The sequence below is a fragment of the Leptonychotes weddellii genome, chromosome 11, assembly GCF_054177405.1.
Source record: "Leptonychotes weddellii isolate Sample4059 chromosome 11, ASM5417740v2, whole genome shotgun sequence".
Classification (NCBI taxonomy): Eukaryota; Metazoa; Chordata; class Mammalia; order Carnivora; family Phocidae; genus Leptonychotes; species Leptonychotes weddellii.
Window position 1 is genome coordinate 84500599 of NC_138379.1, and position 17879 is coordinate 84518477.

The 17879-nt window shown below is 44.6% G+C and overlaps 1 protein-coding gene across 3 annotated transcripts in view; it reads left to right on the top strand.

The window, feature by feature from the left end:
• Positions 1-5472: 5472 nt before the first annotated feature.
• CADM1 (cell adhesion molecule 1) overlaps positions 5473-17879 on the top strand; it is a 293742-nt gene continuing 281335 nt past the window's right edge. For all 3 annotated transcript variants that reach the window (XM_081799430.1, XM_081799431.1, XM_081799432.1), the window contains exon 1: positions 5473-5641. In XM_081799430.1, coding sequence (XP_081655556.1) covers positions 5506-5641 — 136 coding nt within the window. In that variant the 5' untranslated portion in view covers positions 5473-5505. The remainder of the gene's footprint in view (positions 5642-17879) is intronic.

Here is a 17879-nt window from a genome sequence, read left to right on the forward strand (position 1 = left end):
AAATCTTAAAAAAAAAAATTTTTTTCTACCACGATACCACTAGAATAATCTTTCTAGTATGTAAACCTGACCATGAGTTTTTACTAGTTTAGTTGGGTCCCATTACCTGTAATCAACAATTGAACTTCTTAGCACGTCAATCAAGGCATTCCCTGGTCCCTGTATATTTTTCCCCAGCTTCTTCTCTTGCCACTTGTCATTTGGTAGCCTGTGATCCAGCCGTTCTATTTGTCATTTCCCAAATACCCACCATGCTCTCCTAAGCTTCTGGGCCTCGCAAATGACCTTTCCCCTAGTCACACCTTCCCTCACCCTCAGTAGTTTCCCTGTCTGTGCTGCAGTCTTGTTCAACTTCCAAGACTCAGTTCATGAACATTCTTCTGTGGGAATTTTTCCCTGATATACAGATAATCACACCTGCGCCTTGGGGATAGTTAGGTGCCTCCCTTCTCTGCTCACACAGGGCTGTGTGCACATATTATAAAAGCACTTATCACATGTAGTAATTATGGTGTACATCTGTCTTCCCTACTATACTCTGAGTTCCTTGCCAGTAGGTAGTTTCTGGTTTTTTTTAATTAGAGAAAGAGAGAGAGAGAGAATGTGTACGAGCAGGGGGAGGGGCAGAGGGAGAGTGAGAGGGAGAATCCCAAGCAGACTCTGCACTGAGCATGGAAGCTGATGCAGGGCTCAATACCAGGATCCTGAGATCATGACCTGAGCTGAAATCAAGAGTTGGACACTTAACCGACTGAGTCGCCTGCTCCAGTACGTAGTTCTTCATTCATCTTTGTATTCCCAGGACTTAACAGTGACTGTCCCACTGGGGTGCTCTATACATTTTTTCTTTTCTTGAATTCGATTTGGGGGTGACTAGCTGGCTCAGGTGGTAGAGCGTGCAACTCTTGATCTTGGGGTTGTAGTTTCGAGCCCCACGTTGGGTGTAGAGATTAATTAAAAATTAAAATAAGGTCTTATAAAAAAAAGGATATGTATCTGGATCAGCCACACATACCCAAATATATTCTTAGATATCTGATCGTGACAAACCGTGACCTGGTCTCCAAGGCAAATTTCCTTTCCATCTGCACGGGTGCTGCTCCTTGACCCAGTTTCTGTGTAGTTTATATATCGGTACTTCCCCACTTCCCTTTCCTTTGAACTGGTATTCTAGCCTCGATATGCAAAAGTTTACTGTCAACTCTATGATTCCAGAAGAATAAACCTGCGGGTAAAGTGGTTAATTACTCATTTAGGAGTATGGATTTAGCTGGCTTTATATTTCATAAAGATTCATAGACTGATGCCCCCAAAGATGAGCTGCTTAGTCTTAATCTAAGTACAGATGAGCTACCTGCTAGATAGAGACCAAGAGTCTATCCAGTCCAATATTCTAACATACTATTGGTTTACTTTAATTTATGGAAGACTTTCTATTAAAAGCTGACATTTATTATAATTTTAATATACCCTTTGACAATGGAAGCTGAGGCTTAGGGATTATTTTAGTCTGCTCCGGCTGCTGTAACAAAATACCAGAGACTGGGTGGCTTGAATAACGGGCATTTATTTTCTCACGGTTCTGGAGGCTGGAAGTCTGAGGTCAAGGTGCCAGGATAACATGTTAGGTTCTGGTGAGAGCCCCCTTTCTGGCGTGCAGGTAGCTGCCTTCTTGCTGTGTGCTCACATGGCTTTTCCTAAGTGTCTACCTGTGGAGAGGAGCTCTGGTATTGATTCCGAGGACATCAGGATGGTAACTATCTACCTCGAACTTCTTCTAGACCTCATTACCTCCTAAAGGCTCTACCTCCAAATATTATCACATTAAGGGGTAGGGCTTATAACATATCAATTTGGCTGGGGTGGGGTGGGGAACATAAAAATATTCAGTCCATAAACTGATTAAACCACTTTCCTATGGGTACTCAAAGAATCCAGTAGCAGAGCAAATGCTGACTTTAAACATTGCTTTATTTTCCCTAATAATTTGTCTTTATTGCTTTTTATACATGGATACTCAAATAAATAGTATATTAAAAAGCAAAATGTTACTAGTTCTCATTGACTGTCTCTTAATGTATTTGGCAAAACATGAATCTCTCCTTAATGTTTATTTTTCCTATATGTTTTTCCATATTTCTCAACTGTTTGAGTGAAGGCAAACAATATAGGGTCTTTCTCCCTCTCGCTCTTTAAAGTTTCCCCAGAAAAAAAAGAAAAGGACTAGGCACTGGCAATTTTATTTTAACACAAGAAGTCCCCAGATTGTAATTCTGATAAGTATTTCAGTTCTTTCTTGAAAAATTAAATTCACAAAACAATTGATTATCAGTTATAAATGGCAAAAACACCATCTGGCTTTCAAAATTGTTTAAATCCATGTAGCAAGGGGGAAAATGTTGGAACTTGTTGTTGGTGAGGAGTTCTGGTCCACGAAGCAGAAAATGACGAGCTTTACTATGAGAAAACCAGAGTAGTCATAACTTGTACTTAGCGGCTGTGGGAATTTGATACATTCTTCACATGTTCCATATGTTAAATCGCTTGGCGAGATCTTCAGTGTGAAAGAGATGGGGGGGGGGCGCGGAGAGGAGCGTGGCTAGTGTATAGGGTAGCAACAGCTTAATCCTAAATTTTCAGCTCTGGGTCTTTCCATGCAGACCAGGGCTAAAGATGTCCCATGACCGGGGAAGTTGGATGTGCAGGTTCCTGAAGCTTATGACACAGGTGGCAGTTTTTGGGTAGAATTTCTAAAGCTATTTGCATTCCTCTGGTGAGGTAAGTCACACAGCATTAGCATTTCCTACAGAAATGTCCCATATTGTTCTTTGCCAATTGGAAATTTGAGTAGGTGTTCATTTGATGTGCCAAGAGAAAGAAGGGAGATGAAAACACTCCACATCTTCCAATGTCCCCATACTGTGTTCCTAGTGTGGGAGGCTTGGGGCCTAACTAGGTTCTCTTAGAGATTCAGCCTCATAAGGAATGCTTTTCCTTAGGAGTATAATGCAATCCTGTTATTTAAAAAAATGTTTCTCAGTTGCTGGCATATTTTTGCCTTATGTTAAAAATGGAGCTATCCTCTGCTTATTATTCATGCATTGTAATGTGATGTTTATTCATTCACTTAACAAATATTTGTTGAGGCACAGTATAGCATAGTGGTTAATTGCACAAGCCCTGTCTGCACCTCAGAAACTTTGACCTCCGGGCAATTGCTTAATTTTTCTAACTATGTTTAAAAAATATAAAATGGGAAATAATAGTATGTGCCATGGGGATTGCTCCAAGTATTAAATGAGATTATGTATGCAAAATACTTAATAAAAACTCAATAATTGCAAGACTAGTAATAATAATAGCAAATATAAATATTACACTGAGCTAGGGTGCTAGAGTTCCTGGCATACAGGACCTTACTTTATTGTTTACACATCATCGTTTTTTTTAAAGATTTTATTTATTTATTTGTCAGAGAGAGAGAGAGCACATGCAGGTGGAAGGGGCAGAGGGAGAAGCAGGCTCCCCGCTGAGCAAGGAGCTTGATGTGGGACTCAACCCCAGGACCCTGGCATCATGACCTGAGCTGAAGGCAGACACTTAACCAGCTGAGCCACCCAGGCATCCCTACACATCACTTTCAACATACATATAACCTCAAATTTTTTTATCCTGATTTTGGCGGGACTCTCCACTCTGCCTTCGGTCTGTCCAGGTAGCTGTACTTCCAGAGGTTATAAGGCTAGGTAGGACTTTGCAGATTGGACATTATTCTGGTCACCACGTGGTGATGGTTTCCTGTCTCATGTAGCACTGTGTGTCTGCTGGAACTTTCCTGACTTCTGGAGGACTGCCTGTAGTTCATGCACCAGGGCTTGTAATTACAGAGCAGAATATCCAGGGCTGTAAAGACAGGGCAATCTTGAAATTAGTTTATGCATAATGGATAATAGCAGGCTGTTTTTAAATGTAACTCATTTGGTGGGTTGGCAGATCTTGACTTCCTTTTTGATATGTAATATTTATTTATTTATTATTATTATTATTTTTCTTTTAGCTAGATGAGGACAGAGGGCCAGGCAAGTCCTCTAGACTACAGCTCAGACTTAGCAATTTACATTCAGTAATCTCTTGGTCATTTAGCCACAGATAATTTGTCATGGTTTGTTTTAGCTGTTGTGATATTGATATTTATTATGCAAATTGTATTTCCTACATCTTATTGTTCTGCATTCTATGAATACTTAAATTATTATAAACCTTTACACTTAATATGGCTCGTCCTTCAATTTGATGCTTGAGCAACAGAGGGTCAGAGCGCATACGATCTTCTAGAGGGGAAGAAAATAAGTAATTAAAAAGCATACAAACAAGAGAGCCGGCTGCCTGGTTGAAAAGAAAGCAGAGGCAATTTCGGAGAGAGAAAGACAGTCTGGAGAAGCAAATCGTTTCAGCCGGGAGAACCTCTCCCAGAGACACGGGAAGCTCAGAGCACCTGTTGGTGCCCCAGCCGCCTTAGGAGGGACTGGGGGCGTAGAGAAGGAGGGAATGGGTTTGAACCCCAAAGGAGGAAGATGGCAGACCCTATCTTCACACACCCCCCCCGTCTCCGCCCACCACCCCGAAGCCGTGACAGAAAAGATTTTTTGTGGATATGTGTAATCGTAAATATATATTATTACACATGTCAAATGTATTAAATACGCATATATATAAAACGCAGGAAGGACACCTTCGGCGAGCTGGGGAGCCGGAGCCGACCCTCCCCGATCTACCTTTCCGGAAAATCTACAGCAAAGATACCGACTCGAAAATCCCAGAGCCCGACTCGGGCTCCTTTCTCCCAACTATGCCCAAGTCTACCGCTAGGTTGTTGAGCGGGCTTGCCCGCTCCGCCGGACGTGCAAAGCACGCATGCACTTCTCCCAGATTGTTTTGTCAATCCGGGGACCTGCATTCTCACTCTCCACTCCCGAACAGCCCCCGTTTCCCAAAGATCTATTCCTTCGGTGCAAGGTGAGTGACGGAAATTTGCAACGTGTGGTTTCCAGGCCAGATGCACTCGGTGTACCAGGCAGGGGAGCCTCCTCCTAGGGAGATTCTCCAGTCGTCGGTCGGCTATAGCGACTGCTATATACATTCTTAATATAGGTGTACGGGAAGCGAGACCCGCCCCCTGGAGCCCGAGCCCCCACAAGTCAGGCGCCCAGGAGAACACTTTTTCCTTGATCCCGGGGAAGCGAAAACGAATTTTAACATAAACACATTTGCATACGCCCCTCCCCTTGGCCCCGCCCCTAGGTGGCGCGGGCGCGCCGCCGAACGCCAGCGCCAGGGGGCGGGGTGGGGGAGGGGGCGAGTCCTCCGAGAGCCGGGTTGGGCTACCGGCGCTGTGATTGGTCGGTCCGGACTCCGCCCCCCCAGTGCATGTCATTAGCATCTCATTAGTTGTCCGCTCGGGCTCCCGAGGAAGCCACCGCCGCCAGTCTGAGGCAGGTGCCCGACATGGCGAGTGCTGTGCTGCCGAGCGGATCCCAGTGTGCGGCGGCGGTGGCGGCGGTGGCGGCGGCGGCGGCGCCTCCCGGGCTCCGACTCCGGCTTCTGCTGTTGCTCCTCTCCGCCGCGGCACTGATCCCCACAGGTAGGTGTGGGCACCAGCCGGTTGGCCCTCTAAATCTCCTAAGGCACCCCAGTAGCCATAGCCGTGGAAGGGGGAAACGTTTCCATGACAACCTTCCCCCACTTCCTAAATCCGAATCGGAGGGAGTGTGGAGAGGAAACTCAGGGCTGAGATGGAAGGGGCAGAGGGGATCGGTGATCCCCTTCTCCCTTGCCCATCTGGGTGGGAATTGGAGCCCTTAGGGATGGCTGCACCCACACCTTTTCTCCCCGGCTTGGCGCGGGGTGCGGAGTGGAGTGAGAACGGGGGGCCCGGGGGCTCGAGAATATGGGAGAAGGGGATGGATGGAAGGCACCCCCCAACCTTCCGGACCCTCCCAAACTCGTTGTTGTCCCGGTAACTTGCAGGTCCTCCCGTCCCAGGGCTGCCCATTCGCCCCCACCTCTCCATCGGGCCCCCTAAATCTCTATCCCCCAAGCCTCCCCATGGCTGACTAGCAGCCACCTCCGGCGTGATTGCTCACCGATCCACAGGACATCCCCAGACTTGTCTGGTCGCCGTTCCTGCGCTCCCCGCGCTCTGCCTTTCTCCCCCAGTCCTCCGAACCGCGCGCCCCTCGTGTCTCCCTCCAGCCCTATCGCAGCCCTCCGCACCCCCCCCCCCCACCCCGCGCCGCCCGGCTGCGGGGCTCCCGGGCTCGGCTCCAGGCAGGGAAAGTTCCTCAGGCCCGGCCCCGGGAGGGGGGGGGTTGCTGTCGCCGCCTCTGCGGGAAGGAGCCGGGAGCCCGCAGCCCGCTTGCCCCGCGGCGTCCTCCGTCGCGAGTGGGGACGCCGGATTTACAGGCTGCCGGTCCTTTTCGGCAGCCCGAGGGTGGTGGAGAGAGGTTCGCGGCCTCTGCGGCCAGGCGGGCACCCTGCGGGCCTCCGGGCGCCCCCTGTGTGCGGAGCTGTCTTGGGCATTTGCTCAGGGGCGGCTCTGCACGCCGGGCCCCTGCCCCCAAGACGCCGAGCACTCGGCAGGAGCACGATGTGTGGCTGCCCGTGTGCCGGGCGCGTTGGCGCGGTCGGGAAAGAAGAGGGCAGTGTTTGCTTTTGCTAACAAAAGGGAGCCGGAGCTCTTCCCCAGCGGAGAGGCTAGCCGTACTGCACCCTGCCTCCCCTTCCCGCCACCGCCGCGCTCCGCGGCGTCCCCGCACCCCCCGGCTGCCCGCTGCGGGCTCCGGGCGGGGAGCGGGACCGGGAGGCCCGGGGCCCGCGGGGTGGGGGGGCGGCGGGAGGTGCAGGAGGGGATGCAGCAGGGCTCGGCGCCTGCAAAGCCCCTCCTTGCAGCTTGGGAGCTGCAAGACCCGCGAGCAACAAGTGGCGGAGGACACCAAGAGCTCAGCCCCCACCTGCGGAGCCCCCGGCCGCGGCGGGCGCAGCACTGGGGCCACCGTGCCTCTACCGGGCTCCTCTCCGCTTGGGCTGTGCCTTTTGTTTACACCCTAGAGGACACACAGTTACGTAAACACCGCAGGAGGCACGCTGTAGGAAATGGGGATGTCGGAGGTGCTAGCTTTGGATTTGGGGGATGCCGGGTTGGTTTCTCCTACCCCCCCCCCCCCGCAAACAGGCTTGCAAGGGATCTCGGCTTGGGGAACGTATCGGGGATGTACAGGGGTGGGAATCTGGCAGCAGCTCTGTTCCAGAGCTGAGGATTTTTTTCTTCCATGGCACTGCTTGTCTCCGGATGTTGTTTATGTGTTTTTCCTCTGTGAATTCTTAATTTATGAGTTACGAGATAATTGGGTTCAGCCTATGCCGGTGTGGTTACAACTTCATTTCGGGTGATGTCTCTGACTGGATGGGTTCAATAAAATGTTCCTGAAAGAGATCCCTCATGCTGCTGCATTGTAAAAAGCGCCAGTGTCGGTTAAACGTGAGCGTGAGTAAAGGCTCGGTAACTGGCGCATAATAGAGGCAACAATAGACTTGTATTGGCTGCAAAAAAAAAGGGGGGGGGGACAGCGCTGGCCGGGGATATTGCCTTTTGACTAAAAATGGGAGCTGTGCAATGCCGCTGGGCAGCAGAGTAGGATTAGCTGATACCTCGTCTGTCGAGCCTGCTCATTGACGGCACCGGGTAGTAGCAACAGTAGTATTATTTGTAACTATCTGGCGGTGAGAAGTTGCCTTCCCAGCGAGGGATGTATGCGGACTCCGAAAGGAGCGGTCTGGAACTCAACCGTGCATGTCAAAGCTACAAGAAAATTCTGTTGCCAGTTACCATGGAAGCAGCTTCTTGCTCTTGTGTACATCCCTGTTTGTACGCTGGTTATCAGATTGTGTTCAAATTAGAAAGTAATTGGGTTTGATTTGTAGTGAGGGGGTGAAATGACTTTCTTTAAATCTGTTTTTCTCTTAGGCATTTTTTGGTGATGGCTTTGGGAAGGGGTCTTGGCCTAGCCCCCAGATCTTGGGCACCCAGAGGAGACTTCCAGGCAGGCACTGGGGGACTTTGCTTCCTTCATCCTCTCCCGTTAAGCTTTCTCCAGAGGCCTCCAGGTGCCACTGTCAGGTTAGAGAAACCTGTTGGTGTTGCCTTCTAACTTCATTAGGCGTGTTTCATTTACATGCTGGCTGGGATAGCGATCTGGGGCCATCATGCTGGAGGTCCTGATTCCGTCTTCCCCTGTCGCTGAATCCATCCATCCCCTGGAGAAAATCTCCCATCCCTCCTGTGCTGTGTGGATTAAGTGGATGTTAATGAAACGCAGCTGCAACGGGGTTGTGAAAACTCACTCCTCCGTGTAAATCACGCCTGTTACGTGTTAGGTGCATGCATGGTGTTGATTCTCCTGCCTGCCGGGAACCTGTGGTTGATTGCCCTCCTCTTACCTTTTTTAGCATTACAGAGGTTGGCTGATGGGTGGGGGTTTGTGATGGTGCTGGGAAGCCCAGGGGCTGAGTTTGGCTTGTCTCGGCCTGTTGGGGCTTGTATACCGGGGATGGGGACTTTGCAAAAAGTGCCGGCCTGCTATTGTTTCCTTTCCCTGCATCAAATTGAATAGCCGCAGGAGGGACTTGCACTTGTCTGTGATAGCTTTGATAAAATATCCCTCATTAATGCCACTTTATATTTACAGTGTGTCACTGGAGACGCACAAGGCTTCATTTAGTGACTTGTGTGACGAGACAAGCTTGCATTATTTGCCTGGGACATTTTGGAGGAACAAGAGGCCCATTGAGCAATCTTTTGAAATGAACAAATACGGAAAAAGGGGGGAATAAAAGAGCAGGCAGTTCTCTGGAACAAAGAGCTTTATTCATATGGATGTTGTACATGCTTTACCCAGTTTTCCCCAATGGCCCTCCTGGTAAAGGGGAGTGGGACAGGGAAGAAGCCAACAAGCAGGACACTTTCGCTTCCTCTCCCACTTCCTGACTTCATATTCTTATCGAGTCGGTCCTGGACTCCCTGACTGCTCATCTCGCTCCACTCCCTCTAAAAGCCCAGAAGGTAACAGGTTCCTGGGTCTAAAAGAGAGATTTTGAAATGCTTTCTCTTAGCTCTGAATTTCAGCAGAAGACTGTGCTAGCTACCTGTTGAGACTGATGGTCATTGGACATACTGGTTGAAGGGAAAGAGCTGTTATTTTTTTTTTTGACATGTGTCAAGAAGTGGTTGATAGAGAATGTCAGATCGGTAAGCTATCTTGCAAACGATAATACTAGTCTTACTATTTATTTGTAAAGAAATGCTGTACCAACTGAAATCCAGAATTTTCATTATCATTAATGGTGCTCTTGGAGTTTTTCGTGACTTTTGCCCACACCTGGTACATTTTGGCCTCATACATAAGTGAATTTTTATAATTCCTTGGCCTGCATTGCTGAATGATTTTCAGGCTTTAAAAAATTGATAGTATTGCTGTGAATAGAAACTGTCTCATTCTCTGGGTTTTTGTATGTGACATTTTAATGCCTAATCGGCCACTTAGAATTTACATTTAAAAAATGGATGTGTGTGTGTGTGTGTGTGCACGCGCGCACACGTGTGTGTGCTTAACAAAAGGCCTATTTTTATGTGGGAGATCTCTTAAATTGGGCCAAACTAATCTATGCTATGATTTGAATGGAAATTTACCAGCGTATGAAGAAAATTTATAAGAAATAAATCCTAAGGATTCAAATGCTGTATCTCTTTCTTGGGAAGAATAGTACTGACCATTACGTTGGGCATTTTTAACTGAAAATCCAGCATAGAAAGGAGAAATCACATAGCGACATCTGTTGCAGAATTGAAAATTTGCTGCTTTGAGTTGGAAGCAATTAGTCCCATATAAATACCTAATGGTATCAGTCAGTATGTATGTGCACTCATACAAATATGTATATATACACACACATGTATGTACACGTATGTGCACATATACACGAAACTCACCCAATCAGATATTCATATTCACATTGAAACGTGTGGAATAGAAAATGTAACATTTTAACACCAAAGCTCCTTTTTCTTATTACCTGTTGAGGAACTACAGATTCTTATAATCGTGGAATTTTTGTAAGGGTAAGGATGTTACAGATCATCTGGTGAAATCTCATTATTTTGTAGTGAGGCAGCCCAAGCCCGGAGAGGGAAGGACCCTGCTGACCATGGAACTGAGGATAAGTCAGCTACACAGCCTGGACGGGGACCAGGTCCCTTGATGTGGAGTCAGCAAACCAGTTCTACCTCCCAGCAGGGATGCCCCAGTGAGGGATGTGGATCATGGGCACACCATACCTTGGCTAGGCCTAGTTTATATTGTGAAGACAGCAAGATTAATTGTTGTTCTAGGTAATAAACCCATGGGTCAGAGGAGTGACCTCTGAGATAAAAGGACTAGTTCTTGGTAAGGTTGTCTTTGGTGTTTACAAATGATTCTGAAACCTCTGGACTTTATTTGGCAGTCACAACATGAATGTCGTCCAAAGCACTTTCATAGGGGAGAGCTCTTGGATTTGTGTCACAGTAATAAGTCAGATGTGCGTAAACTCGGGTCCGGGAGCCCCAGCTTTAGATTTTTCAGCTCTTGATTTGTCTTTTCAAGCATTAATATTAACAGTAGAACTGGTTCCATGTAACAAAGGAAAAAAAGGAAGAATCCTTAAGTCAGGAGCTAGAACAGATCTGGATTTTTCTTACCAGATTTATGTCCCTTTTCCTTTAAGCAGAGAAAAAGATGAGAATAATTTCTTTTAAAGCAAAAAAAAATTTTTTTGCAAGATGACTTTTTTTACATTGATCATATTTTCTTTATTTTTCCATTTTATTATGGAGATTTCCAAATATATGCAAAAGTAGGAAGCATACCATCATTAACCCTGTGTGCCAATCACCCAGTTCCGTAAATTACCCACCTGTGGTCAGTCTGTCCTCTGTAAGCTTCCTCTGCTTTCCAGATGAGTTTCAACAAATTTCAAACAAATTCAACATAATTTACTTTAGAAAGATTCTCTGTGAGATACAGTTCCCACCCCCACCCCGCCCCAAAATCACAGTATCCTGAACTGAAGGTACGTTTTCTCAACTGCTAATACAGAACGTTGGCCATACCCATGCTTGACCGAGCTAGGATGAAGGCTTATTATGGTGGCGCAAAGCCGAGGCGGAAACTAGAGAAGCCAGAGCGCCGATTACTGCCTGCACTGCCTGCACCCGAGACCTTTTCGTGTGGTTTGGTTTATTTTGAGCAAGGTTTTGTTTGGATCGGATAAGATGAGTTTTATGGTTGTGTAAATATGCCGTAATTGTAGCTAATCCCTCAACCGAGGCGCGCTATGGAAAGCACCCATGGCGAGATTGGCCATTTCCAGTTGTTCTCATAATGAATGCTCTCCGTCTGAGGACTTCTGTAGGCAAGGCTATTTTAGTTTGATGGCTAGGAGATACCTCATTCATGTATTTATCTTTGAATGCCTCCGTGGTATAAATGCCTTTGCGTTTTGTGAATATATGGCTTAAAAGAAAAAAATGTCTTTTCTCGGCTCGCACTGGCTAAGTGCTCATTTCAGCCTGTGTTCTGTAACCGAAGTGATCACAGAATGCCTTCTTTGGTGTGGGAAACCCAAACAACAAGCTGTAAGTATCTGGGCCTTATTTTTGTAGGACGGGGGTTCGGGGTGGTAGGCAGAGAACAAAGGTTACTATTTTTACTTCTCTGTATTTGCCCTGTTGATTTAAAAGAGGAATTTTTACTTTCAGCTAGAAATGCTGGAATGCTTCAGGGTTAATTTCTGAGCTTTGGTTTATGGGAGGATAGGTTGGTTCCATTTTTCAAGGTTCATGAAATGTGAAGGGTGTGTGTGTGTGTGTGTGTGTGTGTGTGTGTGTTAAGAGGTTCTTTTGCAAATGTATTTAATGTGGACTATAAATCTGAAGCATTTGGTTTTTTGGTTTCCAGCCAAACAAGTAATTACACATGAGATGGTTTTGAGGGGTCTGGGCATTCCTGGCCAGGTAAAAACCCGCCTCCTGCGCCCCTCTTCTGAGCTGGCCTTTGCACCAGCAAAGCACGAAGGAATGCCTCCATTGGGAGTGCCACCAAAATCGAATAAAAAGCCTTTGTTTGGAAACCATCAATGAGGGAAGGGACCCACTGGAATGTTTGTAATTACAAGTGGCACCTCCTTGTTGAAATTTCAGAAGCCACAGTTTCTTTTTCAGAGATTTAAATTGCAGGCTCTAGCCAGCAACTGCTGTTGTGGTTAATGGGCAGTTTCTCTTTGAAGATCTTCCAGTGCTGGTTCTCAAAAGCTTTGGTGCAGCTGGCCTTGAACTAGGGTTAGCAGAAAGGGAGCTGGAGGTATTTATATACATGCACCGCAAAAATGACGTGTGGCCTTTATTATTACTCAAAAGAACAACTTGGTAGCAAGGTTGAGAGAAAGCAGCACTGAGAAAATCTGTTATGACTGACAGGTGTCTTGAATGGGGTGATTATCTTAAGAGGGTTGTGGGGTGGGTGGGGAAAATTTTTTCTTTTAGTAGATATTTTACCGGAATAGAGTCATTTGACCCAACATTTTGATCTAGATATTTCAGAAATGTTAAATAGGCTTGAAATGAAAGCACTGTGATATATATTTAAAATGCTACTCAGTGTTTGAAGATGATATTCCAGTGACATGGACTTTTAAAAATGCCTGGAAGAAGTATTTTGCTCTTGGCAGTCTTCCTCGGTAAGGTAGGCGCTCTTCAGCTATCCAGCACGGGACTGCAGTGTCAGATTGGAATTAAGTTATGAGGTCCCCGCAGGGGGCAGGGAGGAACCTGCCTACAAACAAAGGGTTCACTGGCCCCATCTCTCCCATTGTCTGTACCAGATCGCCACTTGGTTCTGATTAATGTGAAAGTTAACATGTCAGAAACTGAACCTTTCATCTTTTCTGCCATAGGTATCAACTTTTCTCAAAGTCTCCATTATTGCAAATGACACCACCGTCGTCCTGGTCTCCGAGGCCCTGAAATTTGGAGTCTTTTTTTTTTTCCCTCCTTAGCTTTCGCTCTTGGACAGAAATAAAATGGGGCTGATTGTTTCTCCACGACATTCTCTGGAAGCCTCGACATCGTCTCTGAACCATGTCTTACTAGCAGAAGCTTCCCAACCAATTCCCCTGACCCCAACCTCTGCTAGTCAGGATGTAAGTCTACCTACCTACTACCTACCCACGTTGTGATTCTTTTCTGGACACGATCATGACATTGCCCTTCCAGAAAACCTAATCTCAGATTCTTGCTTCTTGCATCCGATTCGCAGTCCTCCATGTTCTGTCTTTAGGTTGTTCCTTCCTCAACTGCTTTCTTATCCCTCCTTCTCTAATTGCCCCCATTTCACACTACTTTTCCAGCCCAGTCCTGGTGGGACTGGAAGACAAATGATTCTCCGTTGAACTGAGGAAGAAAGGGGTTCTGCTCTCAGTCTTCAGCTGGTGGTCTTTGCATGAAACTGCTCTCTTCCCTGTTTTTTCACTTGACTGTTTTGGTTTCTAGGTGGAGGCCTGCTGATGCTCCTTGCCTCCCTTGCAAAGAAGCATCTTCCTTTTGCATCTTCAGTTTCACTAACACGTGCTTATCTAAGCTCTACCCCGACACAGACCTTTCTTTTTCTGCTTTACCGGTATATACATGAGTATGTTTCTTTACAGTAAGCTGAAGCATGCAGACGTTGTGGCTATTTATTTTAATGAAAACTTTCAGCATTGGAGTGCCGACCGTATATTGAGTCTTTGTTTGGTAGGACAGGTTCGCATACGGGCACTTACTACAGCATGAAAATGGTGTGATTGACTTAACAAATTACACGCCGGCAAAGTGAGGCTTTCAGACAAAAAGTCGAGTCTTCAGGAGTAGGAAGACTTCAGAATTCTGGGTCAGAGTAAGAGGGAGCCACTGACTTGGCATCAATGAGACGTACCCCTCTGAAGATGATCCAAAAGATGTACCCTCTTAGAAGAGTGTTTGGTGCTCATGTTCAGAATGTCTAGTTATTAAGAACTACCTACCTGGGGAGCTAGACGGACAGTGTACTAAAGCCCCGGCTTTTACTAGCCCGCTTTCTAAAGAGCTTTGACTTCGGGGGCAGTGCTGCCTAACTAAGCTCAGTCATCTCTAGCATCAGGATGGGTCGCATTTTTGTTGATCACACAGAGGGTGCATTGTCACTGGCTTAAGAAGAAAATGAAAACTTTGTTTCTCAGTCTAACTGCTAATCTTGTTATCTTAAGGATCTTTTCAAAGCCTTTATCTGGTAATACTATCTGCCAGCGGTTTTCCCTTATTTTTTTTGTCCGGCATCCTTCCCCTACCGAGTTCTGAGCTTGCTAGTAGAAGATTATATAGCATGATAATTCGGTGATATGAAAACACTTGATTATTACGGAGTATTTGGGGACAGTCTTGGGAAAAAGGTTGTATGTTCAAATGTGATATGTGTTTGGTTCTTTGCTGGATGGATATACCTGTGATAAGCCAAGCCACCCAGACGTTACTACAAGTCATTAGCTTGATCTCTTTTCTGAATAGGAAAGGAGCATCGCTTCATTCCTCTTGCAGAAACCCTTACTTAAACAATGAAAACTTCATAGATAGGGAGAAAAAAAACCCCCAAGTTAATTTTGTACTAAATTACTGCTCAAATGGTTTTATCTCTTAAAAGGTTCAAGTACAGATTAGCTTAAATGACACTGAACTTCACTTTTCTTTGTGCGTATCTTGTGAGCACACATCCTGGTGAAGAGGCCTCTGTCTCCTTTCTTTTAGTTTCGTTAGTCATCACATGAATGTTAGTTGCTGTTCACTTCCCTTTTCTGAAGCAAATCTCTTCCATCTCTGGGCCAGGTTGGCAAGCGGAATACCCAGTTTAGGTTACAGAATAGTAAAACCTAGTGCTTTACTCATAAGTTAAAAGCAGCAAAAACAACCTACCTTACAGGGGTTAAAAAATAAAATAAGATCATATGTAGGAACGTACTCGAGAAGAAAGTATTTTATATGTATATGGCTCTTAGGAAAACAGCCACTCCTTACGGATAGGGGTTATGGCTTGGCTACGACTGCTTCTGTGATTATGTTTGGGAATACTGAGAAATACTATGCTGAAAGGATTAATTCAGGATGTACTCAACTCTCTTTAAGGTGAGACTGGAGAACAAAGTGGCAGTAAGATCCCACCTGGAATCGAACGTTCTTTGGAAGTAAATGGAATCATCCAGGCTCCTTGGAGAAACTGGCAGTGATTATAACCTCAAATTTGGGGGCTTTAAAACACAGACAGGACTTTATTATTTTACTCAATCTCTTATAGTTTATATACTCTATTTAAACCAAGAACTTGATGTTTTCTGTAACTAACCCATAAGGCATTTGGTAGAAAAATGAGAATTTAAAAATTATTTTTAAAATGAGTGTCTGCTTTTATACCAGACATTAAATTAGGCACATTCATAGTTGGGTAGGTTGGGCTCTGTTGTGCAGAAGGTTGTAGTCTATTTTTTCTTAACTTTCATTTTGGAAAAATCTTAAAACCACAGGAAAGTTAAAAGTATCATGAATGCTTGTAAACCCCTTACCTGGATTCATCAGGTGATTTGTCCATTTGCTTTATCTAGCTCTCTAAGTCATGTATACTCACACTATCTTTTTTCCTTTTTTTTTTTTCTGAACCACGTGAAAGCAAGTTGTGGGCATAGCGGCCCTTCGCCCTTGAGTCCTTCGGCGCATCGCTCCAACTCCTGAGAATAAGGACATTTTCCTGCGTAACCTTGGGGCCATTATTACGTTCAAGAAATTTAACACTGATTCAGTAATATTATCTAATATCTAGTCCATATTCAAATCTCCCCGGTTGTTCCATTAATACTCTTTATATGTGTTTCTTTGTCCTCTCTGATCCAGAATCCATCGGAGAGGAGATCGTACACTGGATTTGGTTTTCACATTCCTCTTTTTTTTTTTAATCTAGAAGCATTCCTTTGCCTTCCACTTTTTTTTTTTTAGGAGTGGGGTGGTGTCTCTGATGGTGTTGACATTTTGTTCAGTCCACAGCGATGTTTTGGAGAATGTCCCACAGTTGTGATCGTTTCCTCATTGTTTGATTCGGATTGCAGTCATGGTCAAGAGCACTGCATAGCTGTTGTCGTCGCTTCCAATAGTCTTACCTCAGTCTGTCCCATTAACAGTGACGGTACGTTGATGCCTTGGTTGACGATAAAAGTTTAGTTTTGGTGGATTTACAGAGGTCTCTATTTTTGTCCCTTTGTAATTAATCAGTAATTTGTGGGCTCTTTTGAGATTGAACATCCTGTTCCCTAAAAACACTTCATGTAGTGGTTTTGGCAGCATTGATAGACCTTGTCTGAATCAAGTCTTACACTGGTGGTAACAAAATGGTGATTTTTCTAATTCTGTCATTTCTCTACATTGGGTAGAAGCATTCTTGTGTAAAGGACTTGCCCTCCCCCCTCCTCTCCTCTTTTTTGAAAATCACAATAGACTCATAGATTAAAAAAAAAAAAATCAGTGTACTGTATTTCATTATGTCACATTTGGCCGGTCGGAACCCCTCGGTCTGGCTCTCACTTCCTTTTGATACATCTCCTCTAATTTTTAAGTACTTTCTTATTTTCTATTGTAAGAAGATGTCTAAGTTCACCTTGTATTTTCCCTGCCCCAGACCTGGAATCTCCTATTTCTCCAAGAAGTCCTGACTCCTTCCAGTGGAGGAGTGGTGTTTAGATACCAGTGAGGTGTGCTCATTGCTATTGACTTCTTGTTTCAGCGGACAGAACTAGAATATATGTATAATAAATTTATATATTTATTTATATATTTTATATATTATAATTTTACAAATATTAAATAATATTTTAGTATGTATTTGTATATAAATTTATACACATAAATTATATATACATATATATAAACTATCTATGTCTCTCTCTCTATATATATATCAATTCCAGTTAATACCTCAACATTCTTTTCCTCCTCCTCCTGTTCCTTGTTTGTATCTTTCTTTTCCCATGGTGAGAACCTTGGTTCCCAACCATGCCCATGTCTTATAATTAATACAAAAAATTTTTGAAATTACTCTACCAAGACTACTGTAGACAACAAACCTACCAAATAAAGTTGAAGATTTTTTGCCAATCTCTTTGCCTTTAAAGTAGATCCCATGGAGGATAGATGGAATACTATGTTTACAAGTTCACAAGTTAGTTCCTTTTCTGTGTGTGTGTGTGTGTGATCAATTATATATATATAAATACATAGTTAAGATCATTTGTTTCTGTTTATATTCAATTTTAGTTTTTTTTCTTCACCTCCTGATTTAATTATATATTTTGAACATGTAAGTCATTAATATGGCTTAAAAATCAAAACTATATAAAGAAGTCTTACTTCCTTGTCTGTGTTTTCTGGCACATTCCCACCTACCTTCTTATAGGAGCCAATTTCACTCCTTTCTCATAGAGCCTTCCTAGTTTTCCTTTTGAAAAAAATAATGGTAGCTTTTTTTTTTTTTTTTAATACTTTTCCACAAGCTATGTTAACATCTGTCTATACCCCTTCTCCTTATTTGGAAAATCCAAGGGTCTGATATTTATTTTGATGATTTCCCCCCATTTGGCTTTATTTTACTCAGAAGCCTTTTTTTTTTTTTTTTACTATCTTCACGTCTCTTTCATTTCTTCCTTTCAGGGTAATAGTTCTCTTTGGGTCATTGGAAGAA